The 19,835-nt window shown below is 28.9% G+C and overlaps 2 protein-coding genes across 2 annotated transcripts in view; both read right to left on the bottom strand.

Annotated features, from left to right (window-relative positions):
* The window catches only part of LOC142319091 (rab3 GTPase-activating protein catalytic subunit-like), a 36,571-nt gene extending 23,518 nt beyond the window's left edge, over positions 1 to 13,053 (bottom strand). The window contains exon 1 of the mRNA XM_075355983.1: positions 12,933 to 13,053. The gene's annotated coding sequence lies outside the window, so the exon portion shown is untranslated. The remainder of the gene's footprint in view (positions 1 to 12,932) is intronic.
* The window catches only part of Rab3GAP1 (RAB3 GTPase activating protein subunit 1), a 390,063-nt gene continuing 383,206 nt past the window's right edge, over positions 12,979 to 19,835 (bottom strand). Inside the window, exons 14-16 of the mRNA XM_075355981.1 lie at positions 18,109 to 18,431; positions 16,021 to 16,227; positions 12,979 to 13,215 (exon numbers count right to left, since the gene is read on the bottom strand). Coding sequence (XP_075212096.1) covers positions 12,979 to 13,215; positions 16,021 to 16,227; positions 18,109 to 18,431 — 767 coding nt within the window. The remainder of the gene's footprint in view (positions 13,216 to 16,020; positions 16,228 to 18,108; positions 18,432 to 19,835) is intronic.

The raw sequence follows: 19,835 nt of genomic DNA, 5'->3' as shown, positions 1-19,835 counted from the left end.
AGGTGTTACTGTCCTTAATGGAAAAAGTTAGCAACGGAAAAATGTTAAACTAATCAAGTAAATTAACAGGTGAGTAACAAATATATGTTAGTTAATTTAACTGCAAATATATAATGTTTTTATAAAAACTGAAAATTTGTTATACAGAAGAACAGTTTTATTTAAGTCATTTGCCTGCATTTAGAATGTTTTTGAAATACAAACATACTGTCGAATTTAAGTATTGGTACAGGTATGCAACACGTACAGTGAAATTAGGTGTAATGATGATATATGATCTTATGGTGGGATGTCATGCTGAAAGGCACCTTTTTTAAAAAGCTACTGAGCGTACTTGTTTGCACAGTATTGTTCATAGCTGGTGTATGAAAGTTAAAACGTGAAGAGGTGGAGGTGACTTTGAGTGGTGGGGCGATGGAGACAGCATGATGAACTAATGCTAGGTATCTTTGGAGTGGAATAAAAGTGAAAGAAATGTTTCTACTTTTGTAAACGTTAATGTTTTTGACTAAGACTAATTTGTAATTCAATGCAAAAGTATTTTATTTGATCGACTAATACTCCCTGTGTGTTGTTAGTCGTAGATGACTAATTTTCAAAATCAATTGACCAATATTTGTGTGTTGTTAAATTAGTAAACCAATTTTAATAATTACTAGACTAATTTAATACGGATTCCAACACGGAGGCATACATCTAAATCAGTTCAGCCATTGAGCTGCTACAATGGAACAAAACATACATACACCCTAAATACATTACACTCCTTTCTCAGTAGTCATGTAAAAAGTGAAAGAAAAGAAAAAAGTCCTAAAAAAATAACAAGATCTATCTTCATAAAATCATATAACAGAACTATTTTTATGTAAGTATGACACTTTGCTGCTTGAGAAAGAGGTTTACTGTTAATTTGTTTATTTATTCATCAGCAATAACAGGCTAATGCCCAGTCACAGTTACTGTGTTGGATTATATATAATATTTTTAAGAGTATGAAAAATTACATTCCTACTGGAACTCAAACCCAGAACTTCAGGATAAATGGCAGAGATGCTACTACTCTGCCATGGAGATAAGCATATAAGATTATTTTATTAATACCTATTTAATTACATGTAAAGAACTTCCAATCAGTTTATTTAAAATAGAATATTTTCTTTTATAAAACATACATTACTCTATTGAAAATCTTTTGTAATCTTTTTATTAAAAAAATAAAAATTAAAAAAAAATACTAATTAAAATGCTTATTTAAAAATCTAAATTTTCATTTATTTTGTTTAATAGGTACAAATAATAATATGTGCTACAATGTCACTTCCCATTATCCACAACCTAAATCATTATAATTATCTATCATCTTCCACGCAATTTTTTTCTTTTGTACTGATTTAATTTCTTTATTATCTTTATATATTTATTACTGTTACTTTATATACTAGTATTGATTATTTTTATGTTAATATAGAATTTAACAACCTACATGTATAGAAATTAAGTAATATAATTAGTGGCAGTTTACATATAGGCACTGTGAAACTGCAGCACCCCCTATTCACACTTTATATTATCAACAACATTTAATATGAGTCCTTTTTTCTTTATACTTGTACAATGTATAATCCTTAAGCTTAATGTCAGTAGCCATCCCCCAGTTTATGATAAAGATACAAAAATCTTTGTATGGAACTGTGCGATTCATGGTTCCAGTGGCATGGTGTTTGGCTGTTGTGCACATGAGGCTGCGAGGGAGAGAGAGCATTGTTGCTCCTGCAGTGCCAATCCTGGCGTGTTGGTGGAAGGTTTCTATTTTACTCTGCATGTGTTGTGCTTAAAAACCTTGTACCGTATTATTGAATGTGATAAGTGTAGAATTAGATTATCCTGCTTCCAGCTATTCTATTTGATTCATTTTTTCCGGTTCTTTTATTTTACAGAAAACTTTAACCATGGCCTTGAAAATGCCCAGAAAAAAATTTTCTGAGCTGTAATTTTAGCTACAAGCCGCCACTGAATACATCTATAATAGTTTTAGGCAACCTGACATAAGTCACATACCACTCCCAAGAATAACAAACAACCTATACCAGGGTTGCTAAGGAAAATGAGAAATAAAGTGTTTTCCTCTTGTCTTCTTCACCAAGCTAAATATACAGTTGCATATCAGTAGGCCAACCCAACGGAAATGCAAGTGATAATCTGCCCTTACAATTGATACCTTCACTGTGTTCATCACTGGGACTGGCTGTATAGTGATCATCATTACTCACAGAGAAATACATAAGGAAGCCATAAGGAATACAAGTAGTATAAAATAACAATTATGGTTTTATATCCACTGCTCCAGCTAGCAGAAAAGAATATGTATGTATTTCTTATTGCGATTAATTGTGTATTTTATAATGCTATTCTAATCAAGGTTCTTCCACAGTTTCCCTTGTTCCATCATAATGCATAGGCTGTTCATATTTTTACCTGTGGACTAATTTACCTAACATGATGTTATTTTCTAAATACAACATTAGTCTATTATCATAATCTAAAAATTCATTTAAGAGAATAGCAAGGATTTTTTCACATTCCTCCTCCATCAGATTATTTTTATCAGATGCTATAATTCAAGCCCTAAACAGTATGTAAGTAAATGTGAATGAAATCAGAATTGTAAAAATGTGTTAATATCCATAAGTAGACACTACAATCTGCAGTATAAGTGTTTAAAATGATACTGATTTAAAGTGAATATTTAACATGATGCTCTTTGCATAGTGTTATACTGATAGGATTACAAGCCATAGTCAAGAACTGTAAGGATCTAGAGTGTATTTATGAAATAGATACAAGGCTAGAGAGAGTGGACCTTCTGTTGGCATAACTGCTGTCCTAGAATTCCTTGTTATATTATCAGGAAGAATAAAACAATGATAAGGAAAGGAGGAGAGGGTAGACTCTCCCAGAAGCAAGACACACAAAACAGGAGCGTGACCCTAAGAAGGATATAGTGATAAGAGTCCCTCTTGGGACTCATGATCTTTCCCCCACCAATTTTACCACAAGATAATTAGGAACTAATCTGCTACAGGCCTGTTGGGTCTCCCAAATGAAAAAGGAAAAATAGTAAAAAGTAAAAATTAAGTAAAAAAGTAAAAAAGAAAAAAAGTAAAAATTATATATTATATATATATATATATATAATTAATAATAAATAAATTATGAAATAAAAAAATTTAATTTAGCAAGATCAGACTTAAAAAAGAGTTATTTACAATTTATTCAAAATAAAGTGCCCGTTATAAAGAATAAAAGATGAAAGAACAATAAAAACTACAGTTCATTCCTTTTCAATTCACATTTAGAAAAAGCAATATAGAAAGTGAAGGAATAATTTGTGAGTAAATATCCAAGGGAAAAAAAATTGTTAGGATTCACAGATTGCATTATTCGTTTGATAGAAATAAAAAAATTAATTGTGTAATGAAATTTAGCAGAAAGAAGACAAATCCTGACTTATAAATATCATTTTTTTAAAAATTATGAACTGAAAATACCATGGCTGAATCAGGTTTGAAACCAGAACCTCTGGATGGAAGGCAGAGATGTAACTACTATAGTACAGAGATCAGCAGCATATTGAGGAATTAAATGTTAACATAGAGGGGATATAAAAAACTGAAGAATTTTGTTATTTTTTATGAAAAATTATAAAGGATTGTTAAAGCAAGATTGATATCAAAAGCAGACTACCACACAAATAAGGAGCTTTTATACAAAAAATATGTTATCTTAATCACAAATAAATCTCACAATCAAAACAGAATTCCTGAAAATATTGTGTGGAGTGTAGATCTTTATGTAGTAAAACGCAGACTATCAGAAAAAGAAAAAAGGACTGTAGGCCAGAACTGGTGTTACAGGAAGATAATCTCATTATATCCCTGTAAGGGTTTATAAAATTTACAATGAAGAGGTCTTAAAAGGATAGGAGAGAAATCTGTCGTAGAATCAGGAAATCTGGTAAAGATGAGTTTGAGTACAGACATTCAGGTATAGTTAATATAACCCACCGGGTTGGTGAACGTGTCTTCCCAAATCAGCTGATTTAGAAGTTGAGAGTTCCAGCGTTCAAGTCCTAGTAAAGTCAGTTTTTTTACACAGATTTCAATACTAGGTCGTGGATACCGGTGTTCTTTGGTGGTTGGGTTTCAATTAACCACACATCTCAGAAATAGATGAAGTGAGACTGTACAAGACTACACTTCATATACACTCATACATATCATCCTCTAAAGTATTATCTGAACGGTAATTACCGGAGGCTAAACAGGAAAAAGTATAGTCAATATGGTAATTGAGGAATTATACCTATCAATCAAATAAACAAGAACATTTACTGTTTTTTTTTTTTTTTTTATTTATTTGATAATAATATTTTATAATAATTCTACTGCTATGATCCTTATTCATAAGTTATTCTTTAATTGAGCAATATATAGAAGGAAAAAACTGTAGGGAGATACAGAGATTGGTACGAACAAAAAATAACTGATAGATTGCAGGTAGATTGTACTACTTTTTCTATGTTGAGTATACCTCTTAGCTTCATTCTTTCATTATATGTTGATGTGTTACGGAATAACTCCATTGCCAAAACTTATTGATATGGTACTTTTAAATTTCTGTTAGTTTTTATGTAACATTTAGTCGACACCCTTCCCTTTATTTGATGTCATGCCTTATCTGGTCTTCTTCTTGTTTATCTTTTATTAACCATTATACTTATCTTTTGATTTTATTTACTATTTCCTGTTTTCAGTAAATTAAGATTCTTGAAAAGGATATATGATTGATTGTTGATCTGTTCATTAATGATTGTTTTATTGTTACTTTTTAATTTTAAAATTTCTAAATTTTCTTAAATGTTCATTCTTCTTCCTTTAATACAATTGTGAATTAATTTAATTGATTTTTCCATTTTCATTGGGGGTATGTCCTTCTTTTATTAAATGCATTGCATAATTAGAATCTTGTTTTTGATTTTTAAAAGATCTCATGTGTTCATTATATTTTTATTTTAATCTTCTTCCTATTTTTCAATGATGTTGCACTGCATTTACATTCTATTTTGTATATATCATTACTGTTATAAATAAATATATTTTTCTTCTATATTGTTATAAAAATCCTTTTTAATGTATTATTTGTATTTATAGCCACTAAAAAGATAAAATTACTAAAAGTAAAACAATTAATTTGTAAAAATTATATAAATCACTATGTGATTGCACATTACAGTATACCAGAAAACCCTTTCTACACCATTAAATTCTAGTTATAGAACTATGTTAAATAATTTCTTCAAACTTTCTCAGAATATTATCAAAGTAAAAAATTTCCAAAATTGTTTAAAAACCTCTTTCAGTAACATTAATTTATGACAGTTCTGGGCTTTTGTCAAAACATCTACTTATCAGCCAAATTTTAAATATGTACTACAGCCAGAATGATTTTAGACAATCTGATATGAGTCAGTCATTCCACAAAATGGCATATCCAATCACAAAAATATAAAAAAACCAAGCTTTACTAAAGCTCACTAAAGAAACTGAGAAATGCAGTGGTTTCCAGTTACCTTCTTTACTGAGACAATTATGTTGCAAATCATTTTGTAAAACCTACAAAATGAATTGATATTCAGTACAAATGACATCTTCAGTTTATTTACCACAGCAACTTGCTGCAGTTTGAATTTAAGTCCTCTATAAAAAAAATATTTATTACATCCAAGAATAGACCAATATGTTAACCCTTAACTTTCTTATTTTTTCACATGCTAAATGTTTTTCCTGTTAATTCATTAGAAGTGCATGCCATAGCTTTGTGCTTCCAGGTTTTTTCAATAATTTAGTTTACATTTAAATGCATTTAATTCAAAAGTGCATTGAATTCTTTATAGATAAAGGTACATAAATCTAACTTATACAGCATTAATGTTAATGTGAATTTTTTAATGTATATATATTTAAATTTAAATATATATACATTTAATTATTTTGTATACTTGATATAACTCAAATTAAAAAAAGCAAAAACAAAATCTTTTTAAGTATTTCTTATAAATGCATTTTAGGATAAGAATATTTACCAATAAACTAATAAAGAAGACAATTTAACATTCTAGTAATTCCTAATTCTGTCTAAAACTTAAATGAACAAACTGTATACACTGTTGAAAATCAAATGTGAAGGTTAGTTATATAAAGTAAAATCAATTTAATAAACAACCTATATTTTCTATTAAGCTAATTGTTAAAAGAAATATATTATAGAAAGAATTAAAAATTATAAAACAGTCTGTAGTCTGGAGTGGAGGTGATTAATGATGAATTGGAAATTAAACATTCCTAACTATAAATAATAAAATGAACATGGTGAAGACCTTTATCTAAAAGTTATTTACTGCTCTATTACTCTAATAATGCTGAAAAACAAACCATCTAGAAGGTTTGTTAGTTACCATATAAAAAAAAATGTGATTAGTCGTTCTGGGATAGTTGAGGTGGGTATTAATTAAGTACATAGGAAACTTACATCATAGTTGGATATTAAAATCCATCACACAAAAAGTGTCCATTCAATGGTTTGTGACTAAATAAAAGTGCATATTAGGTCAAATTAAATAGTATAAATACCATTAACTCTCTTTTCTGTGAACATCCTATACCTTGGATTCAATCAATTCAGGGATCTTTTTATTCCCCTTACCTTAGGAATAATTTAATCTCTATTTAATTAATATGTAAATAATTTACAATAAATTATTAATATATTACAGATTATTATAAATTATATTATAGACATACAAATATCTAAAATGTAATTATTATTATTATATTATATATAACTTATTTTTATTATTTAGTTAGGGTAGCCAAATGACTGAAGACAAAAAAAATTAAGATCTTGAATTTTCAACATGGGGCCCTTCACCCTATGCTGCTTAATCTCATCCCTCCACTACCATTATGTCTTCAATTCCATTAGTTACTTATTTCCTTTAAAAAATACTTAATTAAGATTTTGTATTTTTGGCATGGGGGCCTCCACCCCATGTGCTTAATCCCACCTTTCCACTATCATTATGGTTTAAGCATTTCTGTTTTTCTCTTTTCTTTACTTACGTTAGTTTATAAATAGCTTTCTCCTTATATAATTAGTGTCAACTGTTTTGTTTCCATTTTGTACTTTTCTCCTTTGGTTTTTTAGTCTCTTCTTTAAGATCTGTTGCCCTTTATTTATGAAACAGTTTAGGGTTGTTTCTTATTTCTCTTTTTATAATTTTTTTTTATTCTTTAAATGTTTATTTACAGCTAGTAAATAAATATATTAAAAAAAAAAGATAATTTTTTAGATGCGGGCCCTCCTTAATCAAACCCACCAATAATGTTATAGTTATACCATTTCTGTTTTACTTTTCTTTTACTTATATTATGTTATTTTTAAATTAATTTATAAATACCTTTATCCTTAAATTATAGCAGTGTTAACTGTTTTAAGTTTCCTTTTTTTTACTTTTTTTTGTTTGTTTTTAGTTTCTTTAAGTTTTTTAAACTGTTTTTAAACTTTGCCTGTCTTTCATTTATAAAATACTTTACGGTTGTTTCTTAGTTTTCTTAATAAAGTCTCTTTTGGTTCTTTAAATGTTTATCTACAACTTGTATGTTCGATTGCTTGTTTCTTTTGGTTTTAAAATCTTGTTTTGAACTGTTAAGAAGTGTTCTTTTTCAGTGAGTCTTCTTTCTTGTTTTCTGTTAACTAGACTTTGATATTTTTTTTCTTACCAGTTTTTAAACTCACATGGTATGACTGGCATTCGCCTGAAAGACATTACCTCAGCCGCATTTATGAGTTGCGGCGGCAACTAAATCTGCACAGCTCTTTTATTGCAAAACTTTCTGACTTCAATGGAAAACTTTGCATTCAATCATTAAAAGTTTTATTTTTATTTTCATAAAAAATGTTTTGTTACTTATATTTAAAGTAACAAAACAAAATTTTCTAAATTTTTAAAATTACTGGGGCCTCCACACCAACTGGCCTTTTTTACTGATTATAATGATTACCAAATAAGATTTAAGCATCAAAATTCACAAATTTCAAATAATTTTTTTTTATTTTTGGGTCTCCCTTACTCTGTGGGACAATTTAACAGGTTTTCTTTAGAAGTGATACTTCATAAAAAATAAATAAGTAAATTTAATAAAATAATTAAAAACATGTTTTACTCTATTATCTGCAAAACAAAAGAGTTTATAAAATCGTGTGTAGTGAGGAAATTTTTAAAATTCAGTTAGAAACTTTACATTCAAATAGAAATTTAAAGAACCATTTTTAGGAATATTTGCAATTATATTCATACAACATTAATTACTCTGGTCACATTAAGGAAAATAAACAATTACTTTCAATGAAGAAATAACATAATAATTAATAAAAACAATTAAACATAGCTATTCTGCATTCAAAATTTCAAGGAGCAGTAATTAAACAAGTGATAAATACTGAAAATTAAAAAACATGACTGCTGAAAAAAAACATTCTGACAAATATTGCTCTTTAATATTGGGTAATTGAAGAGTGTGCGGTAGACAATTTTGTACATATTTTTTCAGATTGTTTAAATCTATTTAAACAAATAGATGTTAAATATTTATATAGCCTGTGACACTCCTGGTAACGTAAGAATTCCAATGCATGGTCATACATCTAAATTGGTTCAGCCGTTGAGCTGCTACAGTGAAACAAATGTACATACATACATATATAAACAATAACAATTAGACTTCTTTTTGGGCAATCTTATAAAAACACTAGTTACATGAATAAAATTGATCATTTGACCAATCAAATGATAGATTTAAAAAATATATCAGATGAATGAATAGTTTTTAATAATTTGCATCTCAACGATTCAATCTGAACAATTCAGAAACCTTGTACCTCATATGTGAGTTATTCAAAGACGACTCATTCATCTGATTGATTTTTTCAGTTTTTAAAAATTTATTTAAACATATATATGTATATACACACCGGGCAGCTGCACACAGCTCCCGCCATGATTCTGCTAGAAGCAGTCTGTTGTCAATTAATTTACTGATTATTTAATCTAATTTCTAAACCGTAATTCATTTAAATTATATTTTATATTTGTATTATTATTTATTTATTAATAAAAGAAACAGATTATTAGTTAATATTTAGCAGTAAAAAGAACATGCTTAAGTGTGATCAAACATACTGCCCGTCTAAAAATCATAAGATTTTTTTTCTTAAATGTTTATAACCAATAAATAAATTTTACTATCATAATTCACTCATTCAGTATCATAGCAGATCTTAAAACACAACTATTTTCAATACAAATAATTCAATACTGAAAGTACTATCAATTATCCATTTATAATCATATATATGATTTTTTTTGGCCTTGTATTTACATATGTATTTATATAGCCTAAGACACTCCCTGTAATGTAAGGATTTCAATGCGAGGTCATATATCTAAATTGGTTTGACCATTGGGCTGCTACGGTGGAACAAATATATATACATACAAACATACATTCATACTCCCTAAAAACATTACACTCCTTTTTGGGCAGTTGTGTAATAAAGATAAATCATTTTCCATACAAGTTAATATTAAAAAAAAATCCTTTTGGGTTGCAATTGAATCCTTGTTGATATCTAAGTTAGTTGTCTGAAAAGAATCTGGAGATGTTATATCTTCCCCACAACAGTACCACATAGTAATAATAATAATTAACTTAAAAAATTTTAATAATAAATATGCTATTAATAACTTTATTTTAATGTTTAATTTATAATACTGAATTTGAAATAAAACTAACACAGTGTGTCCCATATCACTTTTAGTTGAAGTCATAGAGAAATCACATTGTCTTCATTAAAAGTATAAAAGTTAATAATTTGGGATTTGGAAAATTCATTTAAAACACTAAGATGCTCCAAGATTTGAAAACAATTTTATTATGGATTTAACAAATTATAACTAATCAAAGCAAGGTATTTGGCATCTGAGACTTAAACATTTTTTGAATTTACCTAAGCCCAATTCAAATAGAGTATCTGAAAATGTTTAACAATCAACAAACATAAAACTGAACAGGATAAATTATTATGAATACATTACAAAGATATGAATTTCTGTTTCCAAAACATTTACCCAAGCAGCTTGATAACATGCAATATTTAATCTTCTCTTTATCAGGAGTACGAAACCAAAACTTTTCAACAGTTTAAATGCTTGATTGATTAAGAAATTATCATTCAATGTCATAGAGAAATGATATTGACCATTTCTAAGTTAACAAACCTCTGCAAATATACAATTTCTGATATAACAACATATACCACCAGTCAGTCTCCTTGTGTTCGCAATTTTCATATGAATGCACAAAAGTGTAATTTTATGCAGCTGTTAGAAAAAAAGAGAAAAAACCCCTAATAAGCATTAGCAACTTATTTTAATGTTGTTCAGAGAAATACATAAGTGCACAGAAGCAATGTTTCATTTTTTAGCACACAATATATAAACAAATATGTTTGTTCAAAGCCTATAAAAATATCACAGTCAATAGGTTATCCTATGACACAAAACACCAATGCAAAAATTGTTCAAATATTTATCTTTATATGAATAAATAAAATGTATAATGTTCTTGTATTTTTTTGTTAACTCTTGATTTAATGAGATTAAACTTTCACTAAAAAAAAACAATTAATAAACAGAAATTAAACATATCTTGGTGTAAGTAGACAAACAACTTGCATAAACATCTCAATATACTCCACGTTAACAAAACAAAAATTGTAATTTTCATAAAATACCAATTACAATATGAGACTATAAGATAAATCATTAACAACTGATTTAGCTCTCTTACAATATAAAAATTATTCAAAAAAATAGTTTAAAAAATGTACCAAATAATAGTTTAAACGTTAATGAATATAATATATTATTACACTAAATAATGGAGCTAATTTCTAAATATGTAACAATCCATAATTTTATAACAAATAAAAGTAAAATGTGTAGTTGATAAAGACATACATAAAATAAAATACAATTAATTTTGAATACACATATTTTTTTTAATATATTTTCTCAGAAATGTTTTTCTATTCTTACTGAACAACTTTTCTACATACAAGTTTTAATATGACAGTGAAGATTAAAGTAAATACACTTGTTTCTACGGCATTTCTTCAAATAAAAGTGACAAAAACAATTTTTCACTGATCATAATTGGTACAATTTCATATACATTTATAAGCTTTACTTTCAAAACTATTTACTGATTGATTCTTATAGTAGCTTTAGTCTCCAGATATCTTATGCAGCTTTCTTGAATTGTGACTAACAGAGGCAGCTGATCCTTTTAATTGGAACTCAGTAATAAAATGGGGATCATGAGAAATAGTGTCAAGGTATGATATTGCTTAAGGACAACTTGTCTTACTTTACTTAAATCTGCCAACATTTCATATAATAAAACAAACTCTAATCCAAATGTTTTAATTTAAAAAAATTATTATTCTTGACTATCTACAGTTGTCATTTCTATAAGTACCATTATCTTAACAAATTAAAAAAGTGTCAAACTTGTATAACCACATTAAGAATTAAATGAAAGTAAAGTAGGATTAATTTTTTCCACGATATTTTAGATCTTTAATCACAATACTAATTAAATAATTTTTAATTACAATAGTAAGCCTGAATTAATTTACTGATTTCCAAAGTGATATCCACAGTTTTACTGAGTTCTTCACAATCTTAATTCTGTTTATTTTTCCTACAATACTTAAATAATTGGTACTGGACAAATTTACTAACTTTCCCTTGATTCATAATAAAAAATGTTATATATGAGCTTCCTAGCTGTCACTGGCTAAAACTAATACAGCCAATTAAACAGTAAAAACTTTTTTTAAATATGTTTCAAAACCAGTGGTCTGAAATGAGAAACAGTATAAGCATTTACGTGTCGTGAGTCCTTGAAGTTGGTGGTTATAGCTGCAAGTTATATCAGTTTATAGGGTGGGGGGAGGGGGAGAGAATTTAAAGAAGTATTTTTTAAGAATTAGAATTTGTTTATAAAGTTTATTTTTGAAAGTTAGGTTTCTTTAATTCACAGTACACTTTTGTAACATGTAAATCCAAAATCTATGAAATGAGCCATTCCTCATATCATAGAATAAGTCTAAGTCTCCATTTGGGATTTCAATACTAAAATCCTAATGGAATTACAAAGATAAGTTGTAAACTGAATTTTTTTAGGAGTAAAATGGAATTTTCTTGTCATTTTTGAAAATATAACACCTTCTTTTAATATTAATCTAACATGGTCATTTGATAAAAAACTTATTAATCTATGTTGTTTATACAGACAAAAAAGATGTAAAAATTCAAGAATTATCTAATTATAAATATAAAAATAAACTAAAAACACATGTGAGCAAAGGTCTAATTAATGTAATGCTTCTTGTGTTTTTTAGCAACTACTTGCATAGCATTCGGTGCGAATGCACATATCAAGGCCTGATCATCAGGCCTTGATATGTAAAAAAAGTAGAGTACCTCAGACTGGTCTTTAAAACAACTTGATCTGACGGATGGAGGAAAATAAATCATTTTTATAAAATGCAGATTTACATACTAAGTTAACTTTGACATCTCTATCTTTCAAACTTAAGAGTACATGAATAAACAAGCAATAATAAATAATACAAGTAAAGAAATAAATGTCAATTCAAAGAATATAAGTTAATGTAAATAATATTTTTCAACTTATTACTCAGCACCATAAAAATGTAATAATGGAAAAATAAATAACTTAACATACCCCCAAAATAAAATAAGTATGCTATTTATTAACAACCAATTAACCACTACTGGAATGTAGTATCTTGGGAAAAACATCCTGCCATGGTAATATCATCCTTACGAAGACGGACTGTTAATCGATGAGGTACAACCATAGATGATGAAGTTGGTCGAGGTATATTAACTCTCAAAATAAATTCCTTTTCACTAGCAGTAGGAAATACAGATGTAGCTAAGGGGCTCCAACCTTCATTTCTATCACTTGTATTTGCATTATCAGTTTCATATATCATCTGAGCTACCTGAAACAAACAAATATTATATTATAACATATACATTATTAAGGAAATTTATAGAAAAATAATTATTTTAATTTTTTAAATAAGTTTCAGTGGGATAGTCTATACACCACAAAATTTTTGAGATAGATGAAATTGTTTCTTTAGGATGTACCTGGATATACTTTCCTCTCTATACCTGTTTTTGGGCATTTTTTTTATTTTTTGGGAAAAAAGAAATTTTTGTTGTAGAATGTATTTTACCTAGTCAAAGCAAAGTTGTAAATCATTAATGTACAGCTCGTATATACGAGCTGTACATTAATGATTTCTTAATCTTCGTAAGTAAAGTCTCAGCTATGACTGGCTGTTACCCATGTACATGTACTGACTAGTAGCCGGTGACATGTAACAGTTTCAAAACACTCACTGTGTTAGCCAACTGAGATTGAACTTATGGAATAGTAAAAGTCCATATTATTTACAGAAGGCAGTGCAGTCTTTGACAGGCTGACCTGGGAACTGGATAGCCCTGGTCTGGATCAGATCTCTGTCACTGGTTATTCATAAGTTTTTACCTTCTGTGGTGAATTGGATGGAGTTGAGTTATTACACCAGGATAGGATGTTTTTTTAACCGTTAGGTATTGCTAGAGAGGATGAGATGGATGACTGTAGCGTGTGAAAATGCTATGCCTGACCAGGATTCGAACCCAGATAGGGTTTGGCCATGCCTAAAATCACTGTCAAGCCCTGAACTAAAACCTGGTTTTGTCAGAGATGGACTGCTTCTGACAAAAATCCACTGCTTTAGCAACAAGCACTTCTAATGAAGGCGCTGACATAGGTGTCCCTTTGTCGAGCATGCAAAGTGTTGATCTGGACTGTAATTGGCAACTATGAATGGCAGTGGGTAAACAGCAATAAATCTTGTTCTATGACCATGACAACATGTGTGCAGGAGTATAATTTACATTTACCAAGACATCTGCACTATGTATATCAGCTTTGTACTGCTGGATAGTAGCATAAATGATTGTACTCAAAGGTAGGTGGTCAATTCATAACTAAAGCTAGCTTCCTAAAGTAGTAAATAAACATTGCTTCAAAAGTAAATAATTTTCAATACTAAATATCCTAAGGTCTAATTATTATTATTATATCAGAGTTTTTAAATAATTTAATTATTGTATGAAAATCCCATCATATTGCTGTTCATAGATTTTTTTTTATTATTAATATAAAGAAGATGAAAAATATGGTATTAATGCAATGAAGAAGGATGTAGAAATTGCACACATGAGAATGAATCAAATATAGATCAGAATTTTTGTTGTAGTTGACACTAATGGAGAGGGACGTGGCTTCTCAGTGTTGTACGTAGGGATGTGTGGAAGGGATCCCACTCTTAGAACCCCAGCTCACTACTTTTTTCTAGTCAGTATCATAATGTAAAAACAGGAGGTATCATAATGTTAATACAGGAGGTATCATTGCATGTTGTGCAATGTATTATTACTAAATTTCTCATGGCAGAGGGTGTAAAACTATCTGAAATTTTGAGAAAACTTCAGGCACAGTTCAAAGACAACACTTAAAAAGTCTCCAGTGTATGACTGGCATAAGCAGTTTTCGGAAGGACAAGAACTAGTTGAAAATGAAGGTCACCAACGGTGCCCAAGGACAAGTGTTACTGTTGAAAACATTCTTATCGCTCGTTGCCTTATCGAAGACTGTCGATTAACAATTGGAGAAATTGCTTCTGAGATTGGAATAAGCTACAGCAGTGCTCAGGCAATCATTACTGGCGATCTTGGAGGGATCCTTCACAAAAAAGGATCCCTCATCTTCTCACTGAAGGTCAGAAGCTCTATTGGCTAGAGGTGTGCCAGCAGTCGTTGAATCATTACCAAGCTGAAGGGGAATTTTTTTGCATCGAATCATGACCTGTGATGAAACTTAGGCACACCATTACACCCCAGAATCAGAATCAAAACAGGCAAGTATGGAGTGGTGAAAAAAGGAGAAACTACACCCATTAAAGCCAAAACACTACTGTTAGTCAGAAAGGTTCTGGCCATAGAATTTTTTGATTTCAAAGGAGATTGGCATGTTGATTTTCTTCATGAACGTTGTACAGTAAATTCTGTGTACCACTGCCATCTTTTAGACGAAGAAAAACTTGCATATCATAAAAAAAAAGTCAATTTCCAATTCAAGACGTTATTTTGCTTCACGACAATGCTTATCCCCATACCGCAGCTCAAACTCAAGAAAAAATTGCATCCTTATTCTGGACTACACTGTAACATCCTCCATACAGTCTGGACTTATTGTTCTGTGATTATCAATTGTTTGGGCAATTAAAAGAAGCACTTGGAAGACAGAAATTTAAAAACGATGCTGCTTTTGAAGCATTTGTGTGCAATTGGTTGATGTCACGCCCACTTTCATTTTACAATAGTGGGATCAATAAGCTACCTATCTGGAAAAAAGGGGAAAATGTGTTCCCAAAAGAGAAAATTATATAGAAAAATAATATTGTATGTACTTTATTATACTTCAATAAATTATGAAACAAAAATTCCGGTTTATATTTGATTTACCCTCGTATAATGAAATGGTGAAAGTTAAAATATTTTTTTAATACTTTATTACTCATACAATAATAAAATTTTACATCTTACTGAGGTAACTCAGAGGTGAAAATTTATAAAAGAGGATGACAGCAACACATAAAATGACTCAATCTGAATATACTTCCCTACAGTAGTTAAACAAAAAACATAAAATGCACAATGCACAAAATTCAACATAAAAGTCAGCATACCTTATGAGCTTCGGAAAACATTGCCTTTATTCTGTTACCTATATCAGAATTTGGACCACCAGGTACTGCAGCCTGGGGTCGAGTAACAAGTCTAGCTAAGAATTCTCTCATTTCACATGTTTGACCTTTACCAGGACATAACTTATGTTCAAGTGATCCAACCTGAGCTACCATTGCTTCAGCATAAGCTACTTCTCCGCATATCTCCTGGTAACATTTCAAATTAGACAATATTTTATTTTAAATTAAAAAATGATCTTACTTCATTTCTAATGAAATAATTTTTTTTTTAATTTTTAAGTTAAAACTTTTTAAGCATTAGGATTATTTATAAAAATTAAAAAGTAGTACTTTAACTGTGTATCTGATATACAGTACAGATACTGTATCTCCAGATGATCTTGTAGGAGCTGTACAAATATTAACAAATGCACTATCCATACTGTAGCTTACAACTCACAATTTAGTCAGTTTATAATAGTAATTCATGCACGAGTTTATGTGAATAATCCACAGTAAATTTGAAATCTTTTTTTGAAACTAGTATAATTTGGACTTAGCATTTTCATTTCCTAACAGGTCACCCTGTATACTTTTTTTTAAACACAAAATAAAAAATGATTTTCTTAGTCAGTTAAAATGTGAGTATACTTATTAAACATAATTATTTGCACTAAATAAATTTTTAGTTCTTAAAAACTTTTTGTTGTATTAATTATTATATAATTTTTGAACAGATTACAAAGTTGTCTCATAATAAAATTGGAAGAAGTATATAAAGTATACTCAGAAATATGATAAACAGATGTATTCACTTTTTTAATAAATCATGTATATGTGCTATTATGTGTTTCTTCAATGTAATTATACCATTGTTTAGATTTGGTTCAAACATCTAACATCTGTCACTTTAAAAATTCTTCACATATTACAAAAAATATTCCTAAATTTTCACCAACCAGTATCACACTCCTCACTTAATTGTATATCAAGTATATCACATATTCTATCATACAGTTAAGTTGTTTTTTAATTTTCAGTGCTAATAAGTTTACGAAATCAGTTTTCTGGCTACAATTTCTATAAAGTTATGAACAATATATTTTTTGTTTATTTCTCTAAACTTCAGAAATACAAAGGAAAATAAAACAATTCATTGAAAATGAAATCATTAATTGCCATACATTAAAAAATTTCAAAATGATATATCCTTTTTATCTAGATATTATTTATAACAAGCTAATACTAAAAAAAAAAACATTTTAAAATAATTTTTGAGGGAATGCGTATGAACATACAAAATTATTAAATGATGATAACTAAATTTCCATCGATTTTTGATAGTTAATGCATTGCTGTTATTTCAACCAATTCTTACTATCAACAGAAGAAATAGCATTAAAAAATCATAAGATAATTATTTATTACTCTCTAATTTATAAGCAAAGGAAGTGGATAGAAAAATAACAAAAAAAAAACAATAATCAGTACAAGGAGAAAGAATAAAACTGATTAAGAGCTGCTAAATGGATTTGTTGCAAAATTTTTTTATGTAAAGAACGTTGAAAAATAAGGCAGTTTACATTTAATAAAATGGAAATTTTTTAAACAAATCAAAGAAAAAACTTATGAAAAATGATCAGATTGGTGAAGCATAGACTGCGGTAATACAACAATAGAATCTTTTCTGATCAAATGATATTTAGTTCCTAGAAAAGGAGCAAGACCAATTAGTTCTGTAGTCTGCCTGGATAAACTTCATGTTATTGTGATCAATTAGTAATAGAAGAAAAGTAAAGTTATAAAAAACTATAACGGAAAACACCAACCAGAATTTGTGGAGCAGGTAAAATGAAAAATGTAGTACATATACTTGTATTAAAAGGTTAATGCAGAATAGAAAGTAACGGAGAAATGCATCACATCAGCCAACTGACTGAAAAAAAAAAGTCGTATGAATAAAGTTCACAGCATTATAAAGACACAGAGGTATTAATTTAATTAATAAATTAATTTAAATAAATAAATATAACAAAAAATAACATAATTTTAACAGATTTAAAATTTCTATAAAAATCATTAACGTACCAAGTATTTAGTCATATCAGATGTGTGTAAACGAGATAACACTTCAGCTTTCATTGCAATGTGTTTAATAGCTGGGGTTAGTCCAGGCAATTCTACAGGGATTGCTTGTTGTGCCAATCTCAAAAGTACGGAATGCACAAGAGGTCCAAGCATCATTTGAGCTGCAGTTGAAGGTTGTTTTGCTTCTAATTGGTGAAGTACTTTTTCAGCTTCACGTGTATCATCAAATAGACGTTTTTGTCTTCTTGCAGGAACAGGTTTTGCTGCTGCCCACATCTCAAGCCATGTGTTACCAGGAATCTGCATCCTGGCACTGAGGGTTCCTGAACAAAAAAAAATAGCATAAAAATAAAAAAGTATATATAAAAGTGTTTACACAATTGTAAATGATGTTTAAGCATAGAAAATTACATAAATAATTACAAAAATACTACAACATGATAAAATTTATAAGCAAGGTAAAGTAATACTGTTCATGCAGCATATACAGAACTTGAAATATAGGTAACTTGAAATAGGGTGATTTCAAAAATATTCTGATTAACAATTAAAGAAAGCTAGCACTGAAATAGTAATTACTCATTCAAAAAATAAGGATAAAACTTCAAAATTTTATTAACATAAATCAGAATAACTGTCACTAATTATTGAACACCACTTATTATGAGACACAATTATGAATATCATATACATAATTTTCAGCACAAAATGTAAAACTGCAATAAAACAAAAAGTATGTGTAATAATCAACCAATTGTTTTAATTTGATTTTGAAGCTTACAACTTTACATTATGATCAAAAATCATCATCATTCATATAGTCTCCATAGCTTTACTTGACACAGCCAAGTTATCAACAAAATATTGCGTGACTCTTTCGCACAAATCAGCTTTAATTCCACTAAAAATTTCCTTTCAAATCATTAATTGTTCATGGTTTGCTGCTATAGATTTGTGACTTAACATAACCCCAGAGAAAATGTCTAAGGGAGGCAAATTACAAGATCTTGGTGGCAAACTAACATTATCATTTTGTGAAATTATCAAATCATCAAACTTTTGATACAACAACTGAATTGTTTCAGCAGCTGGTACCATCCTGCTAAAATCACATATCATTCAAATTAATATTTTCCAAATTTGTAAACAAAAATCATGAATTTATAACAACAGTGTTCACAGTCTACTGCAATAGCATCTCCTTGTTCATTTTCTAAAAAGAAAGGCCTAATAATGTCACCAGCCTGTAATCCACACCAAAGTGATTTTTTTTTCAGATGTAATAATCGCAATTGAATTATTTGTCGATTGGAATCATCCCAAATACAGCAATTTTGCTTGTTAATAAAGCCATAACGCCAAAAATGAACCTCATCTGAAAATATGAATTTTTGATGAAAATTTAGATCCACTATGAGTTGCTCTAGAGTCCAACCCATCAACACAAGGAATGGTTCCTTGGCTTTAATTCTTGAGGTAACTGAATCTTATATGGATGTAGAAAAAACTTTAGAGAAAATTCACCATGTTGTTAAAGAAAGGTCCAATTCTTGTGAACAATGTGAAATCAAGTTTAGATTTTCATGAACACTTGCATTTACAGCACCAACATTCCTTGCATTTCTTTTGCAAATTGGTTTCAACAACAAGTAGAGAAATTCAAATTTTTTAACTAATTGATGAATGTTTTGTTTGGTTGATTATGCATACCATAAATATCATGAAGC

This window comes from Lycorma delicatula, chromosome 2 (assembly GCF_047948215.1).
Source record: "Lycorma delicatula isolate Av1 chromosome 2, ASM4794821v1, whole genome shotgun sequence".
Taxonomy (NCBI): domain Eukaryota; kingdom Metazoa; phylum Arthropoda; class Insecta; order Hemiptera; family Fulgoridae; genus Lycorma; species Lycorma delicatula.
This window is presented reverse-complemented; position numbering and strand designations above follow the sequence as displayed.